This window comes from Manduca sexta, chromosome 25, assembly GCF_014839805.1.
Source record: "Manduca sexta isolate Smith_Timp_Sample1 chromosome 25, JHU_Msex_v1.0, whole genome shotgun sequence".
Classification (NCBI taxonomy): domain Eukaryota; kingdom Metazoa; phylum Arthropoda; class Insecta; order Lepidoptera; family Sphingidae; genus Manduca; species Manduca sexta.
The window spans coordinates 10782505-10807037 of record NC_051139.1 but is presented as its reverse complement, the minus strand read 5'-3'; the positions used below and the strand labels follow the sequence as shown (position 1 = coordinate 10807037).

Below are 24533 nucleotides of genomic sequence, written 5' to 3'. Positions count from 1 at the left end.
CACTCTCGATTTATTGAGCCGCTACGACTATTGCAAGATGGACATGACTGAAGTGACTATGATTGCTGCGTTATATGCTTACCAATATTATAATTTCTATATGCATATCCACTAGATGTAAAAAAGATAGCATAAAAAAAGATGGTAAATGACGATAATTATACAGCGCAATAGGACAATGCCTGTCCGTAAGAGTCGGCAAAAATATTGTTATTTGCCCCGCGCGTCACATCCTTGGACTCCGATCAAAAAACCTACACCGAGAGGGCGCGCAAGGCGGGGCGAGACGACGCAAGGGCGCTATCCACATGATCGCACTTGCGTCGCCTCGCCTTGCCTCCTGGAGAGCGTGGATCCGGGATTAGGAATATAAACTCAAAAGTTTAGGAGAATTATAAACAAAAAAACTACCAAACGGATTTAGGCGAAATTTGGTATAAAAATAGTTTGAACCCTTGAGAAGGACAAGGAAGCCATTTCTTATCCCGGGAAAATATATAGCAGGTCTTTTATTCCATAAAACTCTTTCATGCGGCCAAAGCCACTAGCAAAAGCTACTTTTATATACATTACATTCTATCTTTCTTTAAGTAGTAAGATTATCTTAATCCCTAAAATTGTTGATAAATCATTGCTATTCAACTTGTATGTGCCATATAGAAGTTTAACACGTACTTCATATCAAAAGATAACATAACCTTGGTATATTTTAAGCATGCTCTCCAGACAGCAGTCACATTTACAAGCTAAACTGATGTACTGGCCGGCACGCGCACTCGGCACATTAACCCTATTTGCATACAGCCTCGTCAACACTGGTAAACCGTTGCATACTGTTCGGGACATCCCGTGAAATTGTCCTCCCGCTGTAAAGTCCCATATTAACATAGTAAGGAACCCATTTCCATTATCATCTCCAATTTTGTGCTCGGCAGGCACTTAAGCACTTAATGGATCTCGGCTCTTCGTAATTTACCGGGACGTTGGATTGAATAAAATCGTAAATCTTAACACCAACCGAGACGGTGTTATTAGCGAAAATGATTCGCAATTATTTCAAAGCAATGTGAGGATCATCAGTCATGATCACTCAACCACAATTAGTGTAATCTGCTCTAACAACTGTATAAACAAGAGCCTATGTTGCGCTTGACAAGGCTTAAGAGCGTTCATTAATCGTTCTTTTTATATTTTTAGATTTATTTAGCGTTTATTTTGAAAATGTTGAAAAGCTTGCGCTGTCGAGAATGCATTATCGCAAATAGGCCAGACACTCAATTTAAATTTAGCCAGTCGCGATGGTGTGAGGACGGCGACCAGGACCGGCGAGACTGCAACGGTCTACAAATAAATCGAATCAATACAATTGTCGGCGCACAGCCTCGCTGGTCACCTGTGAAATCATTCCTATTCCGTACTCTATAATTGGCCGCTACGAACTAATTACTCTGAGAAATGTTAGTAATTTAAACGTAGAAATAATTTTACGATTGTAATGGAAACCCTATTAAATTATTAATTTCTATGTTATTTATTCTATTTAAATGTTGGAGATAGTAAAATAAACTGAATAAGGTCATAATTATATTTGGGTAATATTAATGTGTCGGCATAGAAATGTTGTTTTTTGTATTTTGGTGTCTTCGTAAGGCGTTTACAGATTAAATAAAATATTGGTTCTTTTATATTTTAATTTAAGGCACACAAACAATTTAATCATGGCGGTTCAGGACGAGGAAGAGGAAGTACCATATTGACAATAGAAAAACTAAAAGAAAAAAATTATACAGCCAGCGTTGCTACTGCTTAACATAAAGATTTACATAATAATTAAAAAAGCATTCTAACAAGAAGTTTCTCCAATAAATTCATTTTCGAACTATTGTATCAACAATGGTTTATTGCCGCACCGTGCATTGTGATGTAACTTTGGAACCGTTAATTATCGGTAAAGAAACAAAAAATTCCTGCATAAAACGAGTTATTTAAAAGTATGTTGTAACAACAGTTCTGAACCTACTACAGATAGTAAATTATATGAGATAATAAAAATTTGATATCAAAATGAGTGCTATTGGATACAGCATTCTAAGGTTTCGTCTTCCCATGCCATCAAGCTGTTAGATCTAAATGAGGCCTCTACAATGTTGCAATTATCTTAATGATCTATAAAATAATTTATGATCAGCGTCTCTAGGCAATATTTTATTTGCTTATAATATGTCTATGAACTACAAACTTACAACCATAGTACAATAGTCAATATACTATAACTGAGTTAACATAAACAAATTAAAGCCATTAGAATCCTACATCAATAAATAGTTGAAACCGAATCCAACAATGTTGAAAACCTCGTTTGACCTAAAACTATGTAGACGTACTTAACTACTTTGTAACTCCACACAACACATTACACAGTCAACTAGTTATCATGAAATTTCAAATTCCATTCGCTCTGGGAAATAGAAATTGTAATAGCGGCAGATACTATGCAATAAAACATTGTTATGCGTGTCCCCATATAAATCCCATGACTACATTTGTGCCTAAATCCCTGGTGACTTGTAGCTCGAGCTCGGGCACTTGTAGCATACTTAGACAAAGCCCAATACAGATGGCCCGAACGATATTGTACCTGCCTGACTCGACTGAGCGAGAGAATGGCTCTCGTGGCTGATAATCTGGGGAATAATTTTAACGTTAAACTGTTATTAGAACTGGAGAACTTATATTTTCACTGTATTTAAATAAGTAATTTTGCGAGAAGTTAACGTACATTGTATTCATGAGCCAAATTACATAAACTTTACTTTGGAACAAACTTGGAACTAAAAGCAATTTAAAATTCCGATCGATGCGAGCAATTACTTATCCGGCAAAACACAAATTGGACTGTTACTGATATTCGTATGTGTAATGAAAGCAAAATTGAATATTAATGAACTAATAAGCTATTAAAATTGATTTGTTAGGTCGAATTAATACAGCGTTTTACAAAGGTAAGAAAATCATCCTAACGTTTTCCTATAATTCTCAAGAGTACTATTGAAATGTTTGATCTACTAAGATTACTGTGCTCTGGTCAACTTGATATCATGTTTATGTATACGTGCTGAATATATTATGTGATTTCAGGTACTAAAATGACGTCCGTGTGAGAGATACGACGGCCAGCGCTACACAATAACAATGTCGTGTTGTCTCCTAGTTGCTTGATGCTTCACTCAACCATTTATTGGCTTATGACAACGTACTCAAGGATTTTAATTGTGTTACTATGCAAAATGGTGGTAGCATATCCTAAGCAAGATTTGTATTTACGGACAGATATATGTGTCAGCATTTACATAAGCTTTTTGGTCTTTTTTATGGAAATACTGGCAATACTATTGTTTAATGCTTTATTTATATGTAGCAAATTTCCCTCGCAATGTCGCATATAAAACAATATCAATGAACAAGCGCGGACGAAAGGTAAAGTAAAGGCTAAAGAGGAAATAATTTAAATTGTTATTAGAAATTCTAAACAAGCGTAGAGGATGGTACTGATGAGCCCGTGTACCAAGAAAATACTCTATTTTAAACTAATACTCTAATACTCTTTTAACTCAAACTGTCTCCAACTGTAGAAATAAATCAAATTCTTCCAAAAACTGTTTATAAATTTCATTGAAAAATGTGTTTTCGTAATGTAGAACTAAATGTAACATGTAAATCTCTTTATTTTTCATAGACATGATCATTGAACTATACTCAAAGGAATTCTTTGTAAACCTTTCAAGTGTTTATACCAAATTCACACGTAAATGTTAGTACTTCACGCTAACACAAACATGTTTGCCTTCGACTATAGGAAAATTATAATTATATTCCAGATATTCATATTCCCCGAATATCAGTTCGTAGAATGGAACGTGATATTATTCGTCGAGGTCGCTTTCATCTTGTACGCTAGGGTCCGATTAAATACCCATTTTATTCGCCAGCTAGCCACTGTAATAAAAAGGTTACCGACGTATGTTTTATATAATAAGAAATGTTAATTGTTATCGTATTTGAGAACTGTTTTTGAAATGGTTCATTGTAACCACCAAAATTAGAGACAATACTTGAACCATCATACCTTAAATTGATAATTATTTTCTAAACTTCCTTAAATCCCTTAAAAAAATACATTCAAACTCCTTTTACAATCATGTATTATGTAACTTTACCAATTATTGTCTACATTCTGTTAACGTAACTAATGTTTTTAAAACAATAGCGACGCTCATTGGTAAATGAGAGTCGCCATTGAGAGCGTAAATCGTTCACTTTACAACCACAGACTAATTAGAAAAACATTAGTAACGTTAACAGAATATAGACAATAATTGGTAACGTTACATTTACTACGAACATATCAGCTCATAGTCGTTATAAGTTTCGCATACAGATGAGGCTCAAAGCATCATAGATATGGCGTATCTTTAATTAAGCGATCTGGTGGCTGCATCACAATGGATCCATTACAGAGTTCGCTGATAATGGCGCGCCACATAATCGTACATTGTCGTTACACCGGACATACTTAGTGCAACTTCACAACCTAAAGGAGATCTGTGTGTCGTAGTTATCTCTGATGTTTGCTTATGACTGTACATAATATTGTAAGAACATGTGAATATTGAAATTAATAGATATTATCTGGAGTGGCTTTTAAAGGAAACCCAATGTAGCATATTACGACGAATCGTGTTGTTAGCGATTGGAACAATCTCTCAGAAATTGCTGTTATGGTAACTTCACTGAATGCCTCAGAACAATAACACGCACGCATAAGTTGTATAGCTGCTACTGTGTTTTTACCAAATAAACAAATAAATTTATTAATAAATAATATTACCACTTCCTCCGTTTTTTTCTACAACATATCCACTAGGAAAGAACGTCTATGCCATTAGGTATGTTTGCTGTATACCTACATCGTGTTTACGAATTTAAAATAAATAAATATTTTTCATATCACCAATATTCACCGACATCAAAAACTGATTTCAAGTAAATAAAAATACCGTCTTAATTTGCCATCATATTTCAACCGTGTAAATTGCTTTTTTATGCCCTGGAGTTATAATTTATTATTATATCAATTTTTCATTCTTGTCTCAGTGGCATAGTTATATTATGGTACTACTGCAATGCTGTGGGCTCGAGTTCAATCCCCGGATCAGGCAAAGTGACGTTAGGTAGTTACTGCTCAGTATCAGCCTGAAATTTGAAATTCGTACCCGATATGTGCCTCGTATATTCCGTTGCATGATTTTGTGATAGGCTCGCCCTCTATCACATCATGGTACGAAATACACACGGCAGAAAATGGATGCGTCTATTACACTCCTACCTACCTCTTCACCGATAAAAAGTGTGAGACTGTGTATGTGTGTATGAATTTTTGATGAAATATAATTTATATTGCCGCCGAGCACTTTATTATAAATATTCTTTTAGATAGTACTGCTAATTATATTACAAAAGACAACAATACATAACACAGCCTTGTCATTGTTACCATTCACGTACGTTTCTAATTTTTCCTGGTGCACTCAAATATCACAACCTCGCAGATTATATGTTCCAGGCATTAGCTAACCTACATACGTTGCACTTTGTGGTAATGTTTTTAAGTTTATTACTGCATTTGTTTGACTTATGCTATCACTTTTAACCGACTTCAAAAGAAGGAGGAGATTATCAATTCGACGATTAAAGTATCAATTCTGTCAAAAATACATACATTCTCGAAAGCACTTACTCGTGCATCTGATGTCCAGAAAGACGTTAGCTTATTTTAGTTATAATATTCTATATAGATTTTACTTTAGCGTAAATTAAAAACTCTTTTGATTAACAGAAACCTTAAAAATATGAAGGGCTTTTTGATATTCGGAATTTATTTACAAAAGAGATTTAAAACTAGATTAAGATTTTTATTTTATTACGCTGCTGATTGAGTTAGGTTATAATTGTTTCCACGGTTGGTTTACACTAAATAATGTAAAGACGACACATTATTTAAAAGGTACAATACCACTGTAATTGCTTGGAAGTACGAAACGTTTTAACAAAACACGAGCCGTTCGTTTTAGAGAACCGGCATAAACTATTAATGACATCGATCAAGCGTGTTCGTTTCACACAGCAATACATCAGCTGTTCGTCTAGCGTAATTTTCGTGTATAACATAGAATTTCAGTACAGGTAAAGGATATTAGCCATACATCAGGGTGTCGGTCGGAGCGTTGTGCTGGCACAGCTGCCCAGCAACTTAATCCGATTACTCGCGACCTCATGCAGTGCACTCCTGCGAGCGACTCGCGTCAGCCTGCAGCTGACAAACGTCATGCATACAACAAACATTCTAATACTTGACGACTTATGCGGAAATGTTTTAGAATAAAGAAAGGGGATATTTATATATTTCATTGGTTTGTGATTCGTTTATTTGTTAAAATGTTTACATGTACATACATTCCGTCTAATTTCTTTAGATGAAAGATAAAACCTTTAATGCATATAGTACAGATTAATATCTATCGAAAAAATTTAATCGATTAGACAGGTACTGCAAAAAATCGTGTACAATTTTGTTAATAGTATGTAACTGGCATGTAGAATAATAACATATGACAAACTTAACAAAACAAGACAAAAGCAAAAACATTTCATACTAAAAACGGAATGTCTTTCTTACATTTTGAAGTATTTGAAACAATTGTTTTCGTATTTTCATTTTTGCGCTATAATCTAATACATTTGAGCGCACGTACGAGACGCGAACAAAGGCATCGCAATGTCAAAATGAAGTGTCAAGAATTTAATAACGCGTTAATAACTACTTGTGACAAAATAAAAGAGCTTCAGCGGAACGAATTCATTTCCATTCTTCCACTAATTACACTTTTTATAGGGTAACTACTGGCGCGGTTTAAGCCGGCAAAAGTTTATGAAAAACTTCACTTGCATACAAACTAGTTCCAATTGCGAACGTTTGGAAACAAACACCGTTTTACCCGTAAGGTTTCGATGCGGTAACGACATGCGCCGCGCACTATTAGAATTTGCAATCGAATTTGCCCTCTCGCCCTCTGCCGAGTATAGAACTCATTTTTATGCTTGCCTCCGTAAAGGCTGAATAGTTTTCCGCAGTTTAAATAAATTTATAACACTTTTTATTGGCGAATTAATTGTGCATGTCGTGAACAGTTTTCGACCGAAGAGAACTATTAAAACCTGGTTAATAATGTGATGACGGTATTTATATATCCGGGTTTTGTGTCTCTTAATATATATTCAATTACAGATAATTTGGGATCTAAAATTAAAATCTACTTAGACAGTCTTCATCGTATTTATAAAATATACATTTTCTATGTAATTGTTTTAAGTTCAAATACCTCCCACAGTTTAATTTTTTTTATTTCTTACTTCGGAGGCCGGTAATGCATCCGTGATTCTATTAGTACAGCTTTTTTATGGGTGGTAAAGATCGCTATAAAGCCTGCACTGATTAAATTTTGTTTTCTGTAGAGAGCAAATCATTTATTTTACCAATAATTTTATTAAGTCCTGCAGCTGTGAATATTCAAACATTAGAGACTGAAATGTAGTGCTTAGTCAAGTAACATGTGACGTTCGGGGCACATTATTACTGAATACACGGCTGACAGTGTTCCGAGTGAATTACTCTTACAAGCACTAATTAACCTAATATATACTGGCATCAGTATATCACCTGGCGTGATATCTGAATAAGACTACACTAGCGTTGACATATACTCTAGTTTTCCTGATTTGTAAGTTAGGTTCCTACACATACAAAGAAAGTAATAATAATAATTAGTAATTAACCTCAAGATCATTTTGTGTCTTTGATACCGAAATTAGTTTAGAAAATACAAAATAATTTCGTTGAAATACTCATTAACAACCTTTGTAGGTAGAGGATAAAAGGTTCTTTCTATTAAAATTTAAATGAAATACATTTCTCAAACATTAAATTTATTTAGTACATACTCACACTTAACTGTACACACAATATCAATCAATTATATACTCCCATCTGTGTAATTATTCCAGCAAAATAAAATATGTTCGTATATTTTTTTTATTTCAATATTTTTAATTCATTTGCTGGGCATCGGCACGGACGTTTAAAAGTTAAAACAAGTTTGCTTAGTAAATTCATATATATTTGGATACATGTAAAAACGTACAATTCAGATGGAACTTTCGCCGACATAAAGGTTTATGAGGAACATATTTTCATTAAGAGCGACTCCCGAACAAGACAAAACAAGCCTCTAATTAAATTCTCATTTTAATTGCTGATTTTATAGTGTAATTACGTCTTTGTTCCTTTTTAATCATGTTGCACATGTGTCATCTGACAAAGGTTTTCGAACAGAATTTTAGCAGAACAAAGGATCTTCAACATCTCTTCCGGGCAAATTAAGATTTATTAGTAAACAATTTGTATTAATCAGATAGTAGATGTGACTTGAAATGTAGGTTATGCAAACTATATCTGTGTAGTTGCTATTTGTCTACATCAGCTATACTCTAAGTGTGTTCCGCGGAACCCTAGGGTTCCGTGATACCTCTGTCGGGGTTCCGCAAGAATTTAGAAAAAAAAATCAAAACTCCTCTCTCTGGTCGCTCCGCGTCCGCGCGGAGACAAAACGCTATGAACGTTATTTATTTATTTATTTGTATTTGTAGAAACATGTGTTACAATAGCTGGTACAATATCTCATAAGTTTGGTATCAACAATTTTATACTTGTACAACCCGTTCGCTCTAAGTTTGCCGGTCTGTGGAATGCGCGTACCCTCCCCACGTGACAACAAAACTTATAATGTGTCATAGTTTTACCCAAATATGTACGTACACAATTTTTATTGTTACAATTAAATAAAAATATTTTTATATTATGTTTTGCTGACGCTACTTTTCGAACATCATACCTATCGCCAGCGGCAAACTTAAAACGAGCGGGTAGTATACTTGTGAGAGCGCGTATAAAAACAATTGTTTTATTGTAGGGTTCCATCAAGTATTTTGCTTCCCAAAAGGGTTCCGTCATTTAAAAAGTTTGAGAACCACTGGTCTACATCGATATTAAACAAAGGAACATCGTAGGATAATAACTCTTTCAACTTCATTACAAGTTTTTATAATGTAATATTAAATATTGTGACCTATAATATAGCATGCACGATAAAGTAAAATCCAGACATAAGTACACTACATCTGGAATCATATCTACATACAAAATATTATACTATCATCATCCAAGCAATTTGTAACCACGTCGACGATTTTTACTAGCGATAAACAAAAAACATGAATCTAAAGTGTGACCGTGCTAATAGAGTGGACGCGACAATAAACACTCCATTAAACTCTTCGCAAGTTTTATATCGCGGATGTATAAGGGAAATATGAAACGGCCAAAATATTCAATTGGCGTATTCTACGTTGGACATGAGCCAGGCGGGCCTGCATATTGATGTGCCAAGTTTTACCGCCGACTCAGCTCATCGAGGCAAACTTCGCTCGCCGACCTGCCAAACTATAGCCTATGCACTGATCGCATGAGCTTAATGAGGTGTCTTTACCCTAACAAAATGGCCGATCCGACGCGTCACAGCCCTCGTTAGCACTCGACAAAATGCTCCTAGCTTCCGACTGTTAATACGGCTCTGCTTCAAGCCTTACATATTAACAGTGCTTCTGTTATAGACCTATCCCTTGCAATACGAATTCAAAGCGGTGCATATGATACGTAGGTCATGATGTAAACAAACATATTCCGAATAATGATGTCGAAGCATACATAATTAATGAACGTCGCACAGGTTCATCAATTATAATGGTTCCTAAAAGTCGGAAAACGTTTTTTCGAACAAAACCGATATTTGCCAATACGAAATTCTTGAATTCAGTTTTTATACAAAGGTGAAACGACTTCTTTTACTTTGCGGAAATAAAGAACAAATCTTTATAAAGTTTTTCAATATGACAAAGGTTTTCATAGCTGGAACGTAAAGCAAACTATCGGATTTCATAAATCGGAGAAAGATCAACTTTGATTTGATGGATGAGCGCCAGAGTGCTGTTGCCTTTACGCTTCACTGACCTCGCGGGGGATTCTCACAATTAACTAGATTTCTCTTCAAAGAAAGAATATTCGGATAAACAGAAATCGCTATCTCGTTTAACGTAATACCGTAGTGGAAAGAAGCTATCTCTACTGCTATTGTACAGTGCCAACAGCGTCTAACTAATTTTACATTGCGTTTACAAAAGTTTAAATTATACTAAAATTTAACACTAATTTCATAGCAATACTCGAATAATATTCAATATTAATTATAATCACACGTTTCGTAAAATCATGAAAATGGGTAAATCAATATAGGTAATTCTTGATTTAGAAGGTAAAAAAAACACTATAGTAAAAGTGTATCGAATATCGATCCAGGAGACCAATTAAATGTACTAAGGACAAAGAAACGATTCAACTTTTAAAAGGCTTCACTGACGTCTTCTAGCAATTATAACATCAAAAGAAAGTACTTTGACATTTCCTTTTCATACTTAATATACATCTTATTCTATATCAATTATTACGACACCGCAGTTTTAGTATGTATGTATGGGATAATTTATTGTTTTTCATAAGGAATAAATTTTTGTTCTTATTTAAAACTTTGAAGATAATGTTAGGAATTTATTATATATTAGTATCGACGAGAAAATCTCTTTTTGAAAAAAAACAGGCCTCGAAAAAATGCTATTAGCAGTTCTAGCAAACTTTGTCATTTGTTTACATGTGTGTCTTTATATGTGGAGAGATATGGGCGTCGCCAACTTTCAACGCAAAAGAGGGCTCAAAGTTTGATCCAAGGAAACCTCAATATTTTACAAATAATTTTATTAATTGAACACAAGTACATACGGCTAGCTGCCGCCCCCCCCCCCGCCCCTCCTTTTTATTTGCTCCCACTTGCCCATGAGTATAGTAGATTTTACATAATACACAAACACTGATGAACCTTATCGATTACCGTTAAACCCAACTCTAGCTATAAAACTTAAAAACATAGCATTAAATTACTTTAGGCCTAAGCGAATGATTTCAGTGGAAAATACGTAGAAAATAGTATGGTTTACCGGACCGCACCCTCAAGTTTGTTATATTACTCGTTACAAGCGGAAACTGGAAAGTTTTGCCCCGGCTCAACTCGTTTATGCGGCCGGTACGGCGCCCAGGAGGCCTACCCTCTTTCTTATAATCTTTAAGACCTAAGGCTACTACGCGTACTTGTAATTTGCAATTAATGTAATTACTTTTATGGAAGCAATGTTTTTGTGTTACTTGGTGAATAATACGTTGGTATCTTTTGTTAAATGTAGATAGAATAGAATATTCATATTGTTGAAAATAACAAGCAATGTAACTACATACTTCTGAAAATAGAAAATGAAAATGTATTTTGGTGGTTTTAAAACTCAGGGTTTGTATTTTCTGAACATTGGAAAACTTATACATTTGATTTTAATGTATAAGTTTGCTTTTAGTAAAACAGTTTCGTTTACGATTATTATTAATATTCCCCAAAAAACGATTCACTTGTATCCTATAGTAAAATAGATATAGTTAAGAAGATAATAGTAATTGCTCATAGCTGCCGCGGGTTGCGGAAGCATGAACAAGCCTTTTTCATGACGGAATGACGTCCCATTATCTGTAGTGTTGTATTGTTATAAAAGATAAAATATCTTCATACTGACACATAACATTGATTGATTGCTCCCTACTGCTAAAACTATTTTTTATTCGCTTTGTATTATTTTCAAACTTTAGTGATTCCGATATGTGCTCACATAGGAATTAGAACTTAGGATATATTATATTATAATGATAATATTTACTTAAATTTACCAATCTACTCAGATATTATAGAAAATGTCTAACTTCCTATATTTTAACATTTAATTAAAACACTTTAATGTGTTTTATTCGAGTACCTCGGTGGCGTAGTTGTATTACGGTAAAACTACAGTGCTGAGGTATTGGGTTCGATTACCGGGATGGGCAAGGTAATATTCGGTTTTTATACCTCAGTATCAACCCTAAGTCTGAAATTTGTGTCCAATATGGCGATAGGCTAGTCCCCTATCACATCATGGGACGGAATACGCACGACGAAAAGTGGGTGCGCCAGTTGTGCCTCTGGCTCCCCCTTCGTGGATAAAAGGCGTGAGTATTTGTGTTGTTATATCTGTTTTATTATACTTGAATGTATCCAATAAAACAAGGCCGTTATCTGTGTCGCGCGGATTCATCAAACCTATGGCTGTTTGCATGCTGACCAACAATTTATTACGTGCACGCTGCGACTCGCTGACTGCATTCTGAAATAAGAATTGCATTGCGCAAAGCACGCACATTTCTGTTAAAAGGATAGGTACCTAACAACATTCTTTGGATGTACAAAATTAATGGTGAAAAACACGCCTTAGGCTAACCCGCGTTCTTTCGCTAAATGAAATTTTAAAGTACATATCGACAGTACGCCGTTGTGTTAGATACAACATAAGAACACCCAAAATCTTCAAAGTGTTCCAGAACGTGCATATAATAACGAAAGTTTCTGATTTTTGAAATCGAATACATCGTCATTCAAATTTTAAATTACTTTCATATTCGGACAGTTTTTAAGAGTCGATAAAAAATCCATTTGTATACTTTATAATGTTCATATTTTCAATTAACGTTCAATAAAATAGCAAATTTTGGCGCGCGGCAGCATTGCCACCTGTTATAGGCAGCTCGTAAATATCCCCGCATCATGTCCCGATGTGCGCTGAATTTGTAATACGTTCGCGTTGTAAACTACAGCAGGCATATTGTGCAAAAATATTTGGGAGATAAAATATTGTTAAGTCAAATAAGAAGCTCGGCTATATTGTAAATATAGTATAAAACGGTCGACTATCACCATTACGGGTTATTGTGCATTTCAGAATTTCAGAACTAAGTAATACCTATTTCATCAAAATAAAGATTATTTATAAATATTGAAAAATGTTGTATTTTGAAATTATATTATGTAGTAATCGCCGCATTGGCCTAATGTGTGTGGTATGTGTTTAAAGATTTTTCGTGTTTTTTGCTAATAACGATAAACCCGGAACGGGTATCTCTAGGAAAAAAATCTAAAAAGTGTATTGTTGATTGCATCCCCATACTGTATGATATCAAATAGAAATATGTATGTCTTAGAAATCGCAATATCGAATATAATTAAGTATAAACGGATAAATTCTAAATTCCAAACCTCTTAATTTCATATTCAATGCATTTTAATTCGTACATATTGTATCTAATCAACCACGTCAAATTGACCATCAAATACTCAACTAATCGTTCATATACATACATTAATAATCAACAAAATATGATTATATCGAACGGACATAAACACCGGCAAATTGCTCCGTGTTGAGAATTTGCTTTCATTAATATGTTAGGAGTGGCTTAATGACTTGCCCATACTATGAATATTCAGCGAGGCTCATATAGTTAGATGAAGCTTCAAAGGGTTTATCAGAGCGATAAATGCTTCAATTCCCAGAACGACAAAGTTATTAATAAACCTTATAGGATCAAGTAGATGCAATACATAGAAAAAAGGATATTAACATTAATATGTATACGTACTATTTTTGCAATTCTTACTTTATATTACCTTTGGAATTATAAAACATCTTGATATTTATGTTGATTAGGGATTTTTAGAAAAAAAAAATAGCAAATGAAAATAGTTAACCACTACTATATGTTAGTTCTGTTATGTTTTTATGTATGATATTTTCCTTAACAGCCAAAACACATTACAAGTTTGTGCATATATAAAAATTCAGGTCAAATTGATAACCTCCCATTTTTGAAATCGGTTGAATTCGTTTATTGGTGAATGCGAATATCTATGAACTCGAATGATAATAATAGGTAATATACTAAGATTATGTAAGGCCCCATTTCATAACCAATCCATTTCTATATACATTGAAAGGTCGTTGTTTAATGCCTTTGCTTTAGTAAACAAAGCTTCTCAGCTTGAAGATAAATAGATGACACAAATGACCTCAAAGTACGTGTAGAAACAAGACAAAGTTAGACAAAGAAAAGGGCGAGCGTAACTAAGAAATACCTTCGTAAACAAGGGATCCATTGGTTTTATTTGAAAAGTTTAGACGATCGCGGTTTACTACCCATCTTTCAAGAACAAGGCCCCCGCTAGATTAAATCAAAGTTAAAAATTTGCAATACTCTCACACTTGTTTACTTGAAAATCATTCCTTTCAGCGCCTTTGTCCTTATAGTTTGCAGAAGCATCAACTAAACATTACTAACAGTTCATCGGTTAGATCACTAGTGAAACTACAACTAATTCACAAAATCCTTAGTATTATGATGACGGGCCCTTAGAGGCAAACTGCTCTCATAATCTATTCTATCAATGGTGCGAGATAAGATTGTCCATCATTTATTGGGCTGTAATTAATCTTTGTCATTGTTGCCCCCGTTTGGAGATCTGGTTTAGTCTGATACAGACGGCTCTTTTGTGAGGTTCCATTATTTCGCTTTACGACTTCCGCGTCGAAAATACAATACTATTTAGGACCTTAAAGTGAGATACAAAATTGCAAATAGTTTTTGTTGAAATCATTTAAAGGTGTTTAGTTCTTTACATGAACACAAACAATGCTAAAATCATAACCCTCTTGTTTCATAGTCGTTTAAAAAGCGAATAACCACCATTGCGGTCATCGGCAACTGAGCGCAGTCGTATATCTCTTTTGCAGGCGAGATTAAAGAGGCGATGGCATGGGCTGGTGCCATTCATCTCAGTTAATGCTGTTTCGACGCAGAGTCGCTCCATCGTCATGGCACCGGCAAACAAACGCCCCGAGCAAGTTCCGTAAAATGCGACTGGGACAGAGATAATACTATTACATCGGGCATGATTTTAATATCCTGTTTTATATCAACACTAGCTTTTGCCTGCGGCTCCGTACGCGTTAAAATGTTTTCCCGGGATAAAAAATTTTTCGGTATAAATAGTAGCCTATTAGTGAAAAAAAAATCACAATAAGTTTTATAATTCCTGAGATTAGCCGGTTCAAACAGAAAAAATCTTCAGCTTTATATATAAGTATAGATTTGTAGGTATATATGAGATTTCCCGCAGATATTGGTAACTTGTAACCAACGAAATTATGAAACTGACAGTTACCGAAATAGTTGAAAATATTGTAGCAACTATCAGTCAATAATAATATAATGTTTCTCAACAAATTGATAACGCCGGCGTGCAACCTTAATTGTGGTATACAGTGGTATAACAAAACAAATTTCTTAACACAAAATAAAGTATTTACCAGGGGTACCCAAACTAGGCCGTGCCTGTACCTTGGGATACCATTAAAAATTAAATATCGTATCATTTGTAATTGCTTGGTGAGCATTCATCAAAATTAAAATTAAATTGTAAGTATAAGAATTGGAACAAAAGAGTTTCAAATCGCAATGTTTAATTAAAGCTTTATTATCTTAAATCTTAACAAATGCTTATTCCACATCAAATATCAGTCATATTGCACTATGCGGTGACATCGGCGGAGTGACTCATCACCAACCACCGTAGTACGAGCTGAAACAAAACGATTTCATTAAACCTTTAAGAATGTTAATAATAATAATATTGTTAATAGTCTCTGCACCTTGCAAGCGCTGTCTTTGGTTGTATTTCCTCCATAAGTACAGACAGAGAGAGTACTTGCAAGGTGTATAAACCCCAACTAGAGTAATGTATCTTAAAGGGGCCTCTACGAGTTGAATCCATGTCCCCTCGCAAGCCTTACAAAAGGACCGACCTGTATGCCCCGAGTTTCCGCAAAATATTGTTAAATATAATAATCTACACATTAAAAATACAGTAAATCGTTTCTATCATCTGTCTGTTTATTTTACTGTGCATAAATAGGGCTGGACGGACTTCGATGAAAGTCTATTGTATTAAACAAATCTTTAATAAACTTAGGCGCGTAAAAGTACATATAAATATGTCGAAAAGAAGGTAAATATTGGACTAAATATTTCATACAAACATTATCATTCTTTTATACCTTAAAGGACAGACAGAACATACTACTATAGGCCAAACTCATTTCTGACCGATGATGGATAGGGGCATCAATCTATGGATGGACACATTTCAAGATCTAAATTTAATATGCTTCAGAATAATTGTTGATTCGGTTTTATTCGATTTTAAAACCTGTGCCATGTAGGTTTAATGAAGGTATTACATCTCGCCGAAAATAAACTTACAGATGATATGGACGGGTATTCGAATGCCCGCCTTTACATTATCAATTTCTGGAAGAAGTTTCCATTAAGCCAAGGCCCATTCTAGGAGTTCCCTTGTCACAGCGGTTATAAACCGCAATTTAATTGATGAACTGCGTCTGTGGCGTAGTTGTATTACAATACTACTGGAGTCTCGGAATCGATCCCGGGGTCGGACAGTGATATTGGGTCTTTCTGCTCAGTATCAGCCTGGAGTATGGAATTTCGTTGCGGGATAAATACAAATTAGTTTTCCCTGAGACTCGCCAAGCTTCACAGGTCGGTGTTATAAAACGCGTGCTACAGCTGAGCCTGGCTTATAGGAGTTGTAGTAGCGGGAATGAGGGCGGGAACAGTATCTCTGGAGTATGGAATTTGTGCCCGATATGGCGATAAGCTCCACCCTATCACATCATAGGAAGGAATACGCACGGGGAAAATTGGGTTCACTAATTGCGCCCCTGTCTACCCTTTCGGTGGTAAAGACGCGGTGTCTTTTACATTTTATACGTCTCTCAAGTATTTTGCCTCATTATTTCTTCATACAAGTATTTATAAATAATATAACTGATAACTAAGTCATTTACAATGCAAAATATACTTTTGTAAATGGAAAATACAGACGACTTCACATAAACGTTTTCCCTTATAACGTATTATAAATGCAGATGAAGCCGAACTGAGAATTCGAATGACTTATTTAACACGAAATCTAGTCTCAACTAACATATTTCTCTAACATATTTCTCTATTTTCCATAATTAACAGCAAATAACATCTGTTATTAACAAAACAGTAACTAAGTTCTCTGTATTAAGCTAATATACATTACTACAAGATAGTAGGTCGACAGTCGGATTTTGCTCATTAACAGAAACACAGCGCGTTGGTGCACTAATTCGCATCGGTTCGTGAAGATGTCATAACGTGATTGCATTGACGTGTTGACGTCAATGTTAAATCTCATGTTGGGTTTTATTTACATCAAGTTATACACTTATAAAATGCACAATGACTCGACTTTTACGAGTAAGTGCGCAAATAGAGCCTACAAGTAATGCCAATACATTCATAATACCTGTATCCGCCATGTCCGTAACCGTAGCTGGGTCTGTAGTATCCGCCATGACCGCCGTATCCGTGGTATCCGTGGTATCCGCCGTATCCGCCTCCGTAGTATCCACCGTGACCCCAGCCGCCGTAGCTCCTGCCGTGGCCGAGAGCGCTGCCGGCGAGCGCGCCGCCGATGAACCCAGCCTTAGCCCCGACCAGACCAGCTCCGACAAGGCCGGCTCCGAGAACGCCAGCGCCGAGGAGTCCGGCTCCTGGAAAGAACAAACATATTTGTCATTAAGTTTACATGCAACTTTATGTGCTTATATTTCTAACTGTTTATAGACAATGATTGATAAATATCATCTCAAAATAAGTATAATGTTATTTTATATTAAATTTTAAGAAAAAGATATGTACCTATGTTGTTTATTTTCGTCAAACTATTCATGGAACCTCTATAGACCCTGTCGTAAAAGCCATTACCAAGTCGTGTCGATTCAAAGATTCCAATTTTCAAGGTTTCTTTAAATTAAGGATCAAGCTATCAGAAAACTTTCACCTCTTTAAGGTTGAATTAGAAAAAAAGATTTTCATGCTCATGATATAGGATAAAAATATCTCCATATCAAATGGAATTTTCAGCTTGTCCCTTTTTTTCGGTCCCTTTAAGCGGAGGATTAAAAAAACATTCCCAAGTTTCAAAATATATCCACACCCAATTTTGTCGCAAAGCCGTTTAGCGCTCAACATTCCTCTTATTTCACCTTTTTAGGTGTTAGTTTAGTAAAATAAAAATAAATATTATATATTTTGTATTGTATACGTATACGTATATTCTGCGCAGTGAATTTGTAAACCCATGGCTTTATACTATAAATATTTACTTATAAATATTAATTAAGCTATTATTCAATCATAGTTCAAGGTTTATTGAAAAAAATCTTATTAATCTGGGTCGCAAAATTGTATAAAAATTATAATATTATCCTCAGAAACGTTACGACGAAACGACTGTTATAATTAATTGATAATTTAATTCAGTATAGTCAACTGGTCAAAGAATACTCATCAAAATAATGATTATGAGAGACTAGACCATCATTCATCGTTGTCAATTTTAAAATTCGCTCCATTGATCTAGTGATAACATGCCAGAGCCAGGCCAGAGCAAACAGTGAGGTTTTACGTTCCAAAGTGCACAATATGATATTTCGTTTCACACAACAAATATATGATTCTTTGTGAAATTTTATACATTATGACGATTAGGGAGTCGACCAACCACTTTATGGACGGAAAGAAACAGAGCGCACGTTACGTGCAACAGCCCTAGCTTCGAATTTAATTTTTATTTTCAAAATATCAAAAAGTGATTATAAAACTGCTTAAATATTTGAAAATTTCCTAATAACGAAGATTATCTAAACCTCAGCACAAGTAATAAAAATTGTATTTAAATATTATAACCAAACCTTTTTGATTAACAATTAGCAAACATTTTATATACATATTAAACAACTGAAAATACGTACATTTCAGTACGCAGAACGCTAATATTTAAAAGCATTCTAAATATTATATATGCGGGAAATACATTTTCAAATAGCAATGCTATTTCGTTCGTATTGAATATGAAGATTTATTCTCTAAATATAACGCAAAGTAATTTTTCATAAAAATAAATTGCCTTTCAGATTTGCATGTAGAAGTACAGAGCCTCATCGCGCACCGGCGCCATACAGATTTTTATGACCGGGTTTAATTCCCGTACTTACTACGTTTTGTTATTTATCGCCTTAGAAATTTACATTTTACGGTTTTTTGTAAATTGCGTTGCTAAGCGATGAAAATGTTATGCAATATTAAAACTTGCTGAGTAATATTTCGTTCAGTGGTTTAAAGATCGCAGTTGTTTATTTAATCCGTTCGAATATATTGTGAATTAACATAATTTTACCTATAATTGCATCATTAGTTGGCAACCATACCACAATCCCAAAATGTTATGAATTAATGAAATCAAATTTATCATTCATATCAAATGGTTTAAATCATTAATAAAATACTTTATGAGTGAATTAATCCTTACACACATAATGTGTTATGTATGTATCTATACATATTATAAAACAAAATTCCCTTTTCTGTCCGTCTGTATGTTATCGATTTTCTCAAAATCTACTGAACAGATTTTTATGAAATTGGGTATAGATATAGTTTAAGACCCTGGGAAAGTTATAAGCTTTCTATCCCAGGAAAATAAATAGCGAGACTTTTATCCCGGAAAACTCATTCACACGGGCGAGGCCGCGAGCAAAAGCGATATAATATATTGTAAAAATGTGTTTACTGTTTATGTATGTTCCCTACGGATTCCGAAACAGCTGAAATAATTTTAATGAAATTTTGAGGTAATCTTCACATTAGCCCAGCGGGTTATCCTGACTCGTTTAGCAGCGATCGGACCACTGGATTTCACCTGGCTACAGTCTATTAATGCTACCTATGCATAGCCGGGGCTAGGCGCCAGTAAATAATATATTATAAATATAATACAATAACGATATCGACAGCCGTGCCTATTCCGGGGTGTAATTAGATAACCTGTATAATTTATTAGAGATAGAAAGTATTCCTCGGGGACGTCGGCACATAATTATAATCTATCGAAGCCACATAACGTCAGTCCTCGTATCGATAAAAGTCTTCTGGGAATCCCATACAAATACATGCACATTTAGTTTGCAAACACTTATAATTTGTACGCAATTACAGAACGGGTAGACATCGCGATTATAAACGTGTCCTCACATTATTATAATTTTATTGGTCCAAAACCCGTATTTTATACAATTTTATAAAGCTTTGTCAACTAAAATTACATTTATCACTTTAAATGGACTCGCCGCGTGTACGTTACGCTATTTTAAAAAAATATAACCTGATACAGTTCAAGGCTGTTTGCGTATTTATACGGAGCAGATCCGTGACACTTGATTATTCTTATTACTTGGAAAAAACTATTTAAAACCTTTCCTTAATTAGATATAACATAGATGTATTTTAGTATTATATGCATCATTATGAGTATTTAATATTATACTAGCCACATAAATCAATTCAAAAGTAAATAAAAGAGATTTACCCAAAAGTAGACCCCTCTTCTCCCTATTTGCTGCAGGTGTATGGTAAACGATGTCCCGCTGGTCTGATAGAGGTTTTGAGTCCTCAGACAGCAAGGTTAACTTCTGCCCAGCCATAGCCACAGCGCAGGCCACAAGCAAACAGAACGCGATCCTGTGCACTCTCATTTTTATCTGCAAGACACTTGAAATTAACCTAGTGAATATCTTTGAGTAACTAAAAAAGTCAATCATTGAATTAGGTTTCGATAATTAAAGAAATATAAAACTATTGTTCAAATTCATATAATAGCGCTTACCAAGTAAAAAACACTTATAATATTTTTTATTTCTAAAATAATATACGAACTTTTGTTATTTCCAAAAATAAATATTACTTAACACTTTATCACCTAAAATATATTAGAGTATTAAACAAAGTGACATTTTCTTATATTCTTTATTTGTACATATAAACCTACCAGTTTGAATCACTGTTTGCCACCGACACAAGCCGTCACAGATATTCTGACCGGTATGATCCCGTCAATGACTTTTATAGGTCGCCGACAGCACGGAACACCAATGCCGATAAAATGTGCCATCGCCCCACCTACAAACCTCTATTAACTTATTTCAGGATAGTAATATTTATTTAAAATTAATTAATAATTACAACCTGAAACTATAGATAGGTGTAATTGAAAATATTGTTTATAAATATCTTATAATAAATGCTCAAATAATTAGTAGAGTTTAAAAAAATATGTAATGGATATCGACATGTATGGCAGATACAATGTTATAGGTCTTGTAATAATAATTTAAGTATGACGAATTTTTTAGTAAAAAAATTAAAGACATTTTTAACTTTTGGGAGAAGAGTATCATTTAAATGTATTTAAACATAAATCACAACTAGATTAAGGCTGGTTTCGATGTAAGTAATAACAAATTTTATAAAAAAAAGTACATATTGAGAAATATACTATCTTTCGAAATTAATTAAAAAGTAACTAACGTAAATAACTTACGTTATATTCTCTAATATAATATAGAATTATAAATTTACATGTAAGTTATTCTAACAAATTACACACACAAATAGACAACAAAGGCATGTCATATATCTATAAATGCCTATAAAAGCGTAATGCCTGTAGAGATTCCGAGCATAAACAAAGAACAATGATTAAAGATGTAAATTGAATTCATAAATATAAAACAGCGTTTGATAGAATAAATAAAAGTTAACAATTCATTCTCGTAAGGACTATTTATTTTTACGATCATGCTTCCCTTCATTTTATTGCAATTAGGACCAAAGTAAAATTACCCCAAACCTAGTGTTAAATGGGTATCCAAAGACACTTTTACTAACTAGAAAAAATGCATTATATTGGCATTTAGAAATAACCTTCAAATTAAGTCATGAGAGCATTTATGAAACCAGTTAAACTACATTTCATCGACTGAAGATATATCAACACGCTGTAATTACACACGAGTGCTATCAACTCCGCCTAATCTTGCCATCGCAGCAATATCATAAACTCAAGCTTATAGATTCGTGCTTAGGCTAATTGCTTTCACCTTAATACGAGCTGAGGCTTCTTAAGCGTTCAATCACCTCTCAAAGAGCCCTATGTACACGTCGTGAACCAAATGTTTGTGCTATGAAACTACAGGAAGAGGATATGGGTTTAACTAATATGTACATGTTTTCCATTACTTGTGTGTATAGTATCTATAATTAGTATTTGGCGTGATTTGGGAATGTTAAGGATTATTGGTTAAATATTTGTTAAGTCCTACGTGACTATGAAAAGAAAATGTATGGTTTAACTACTAATCGAGATTTAGCGAATTATTTTGTCGGTGATCTTGAAGGAAACTATCTGCTGTAAGAGCTAAGCAAATTCGAAATATTTCCAAAATCTTAAATTATATAAAATTAGAATCAGCATTATTTAAAAAGATATATAGAAGATAAGACTAGCTATTTCCTCGCCGGAGAAATTTCCAAACGCCACGTCGTATAACATAAACGTGTAGACTAGAAAAATAAAAAGCACGTCTAGATGATCCACTACCCGTGAAAATTCTCGCTGCAGTTTAACGTAGCGACAAGAGCTATGAATGAAAAAGTATCGCGGGGATGCTTGCTTGGTAGAACGGATTGCATAATATCCAAATGAATAGTAAAGCAGTACTATATATTATATACTTACCACGTTTCATATATTATTGAAATAGTTTGTCGTCTCTTCACACTAGTTAATAATTCAGCAAGAACGTCTATGACTCACTTCTACATACTCGTTGCTTGTGGAGTGTGCCTAATGCGGGTTACAGACGGAAAACGCAGCTAAGTTTACCTTAGCTCAAATAGCTGACATATTTGTTATACATGTGTGCAAACCACAAACTATCGAAGCTATGTTCTATGCGTATTTTTTTTTCAGTTATGCGAGCTAAAATAACTTCTTAATATGCAACTGGCGTTATGCTGTTAATTTGCAAATTCGCTCCAAATATTTTCAGTTGAGAGTTACTGCCGAATGAAATATTTTATTGTGCAGTTATTTGTTCATAAACATTGTGTGAATTTTTTCAAACTAAATGAATCTGAAAGGAGCCCGAGGGAAAACTCAAACACCGCATTTTTCATCGTACCAGTTCTGGATACGTGTAGACAATTAATTCCCTCATATATGAAAGATAAATGGCCTGTCAGCCGGCAACAAAGATGACCATGTACTCTGTAGCTTGCAACTGTCACGATAAATAACTAAGGTGTTTTTATAAAACATTTCTTAAGTACATCCCTCTCTTACAATGTATTTCACTTGAGAAACTTTCAGTTCCCCTTATCTTAAAAATTGATACACATTCAAGGGTAATTTATCCTAGGTTTGAACAATATACTTAAGTACACACACATGAACGTCAAAATCTGTCTCATGGCTAAATCAATTACTTAAATATATTCTGATGATATTGCACTATAGTATTTATTTATTAATAGGGATTGCTCGCGGATTCCCCCGCGTGAAAAGCGTTTCGCGCTACAAAAGAAACTAAATCATTATCGATCCATAACCTTTTTAAAAACCATATAAATAAATGCCATTATTTTCTATAGGAAGGAAATTACCGAGTTGAAATGTAGCCTATATGTTATTCCAGTTACATGATTATATCCAAGATGCCTACTTCCCATCCAAGATTTCAAACGTCAAACTAAAGCTAGTAATAAATAGTCGATATCCGTTGATACGGCGATAATTTTTATCACAAATTTTTATTCACTGGCCATGCATATATTTATTATTTTATGTATAAAAATCGGAAGTGTGTAAAGAAAAAATGTATGATCATCATAAGTAATCATAAGTGTCTCATATTTTACGCATATTCTTAATAAAAAACAGGAAGTTAAACACAGCACGAATTATTTACTCCATGTATCCGTATTTAAAATGAATGTTTAATAATCTGCTTCAAAAAAGGATGAGGCACTCGACACGTATTTTTTTTGAAATAGGTTCAGTAGTTTAATGTTTAAACTAAAATAACTGGAATAAGTATGTCGCCTATGCTATGTTGTGTATGTCGTGTATGCTGAGTCTACCTTTTACATTCTTATATATAATAACACAGCTTTTCAGGGGTAGGCAGAAGTGTAACACCTCACGCGATAGACATACCGCGTGCGCAACATAACTACGCCATCGTAACATTCTATTTCTTACTAACAACAAAACACTTTTTACAAAAAATTCAACCGGCTTCAAAAACCAAAAAACAATTCAACATTACATATATACTAATTCTAATTTTGGAGTAGTGAAATAAAGTTATCTTATATTAATTGTTCGTGAATA

At 34.2% G+C, this 24533-nt stretch overlaps 1 protein-coding gene across 1 annotated transcript; it reads right to left on the bottom strand.

Moving 5' to 3' along the window:
* Positions 1-15634: 15634 nt before the first annotated feature.
* LOC115445455 (cold and drought-regulated protein CORA-like) lies at positions 15635-21159 on the bottom strand. The gene is made up of 4 exons (XM_037442964.1): positions 21129-21159; positions 20670-20851; positions 17547-17793; positions 15635-15770 (listed from the first exon to the last, which is right to left on the bottom strand). The coding sequence occupies exons 2-4, from the start codon at positions 20833-20835 to the stop codon at positions 15749-15751; spliced, it is 435 nt and encodes a 144-aa protein (XP_037298861.1). The 5' UTR covers positions 20836-20851; positions 21129-21159; the 3' UTR covers positions 15635-15748.
* Positions 21160-24533: the final 3374 nt, after the last annotated feature.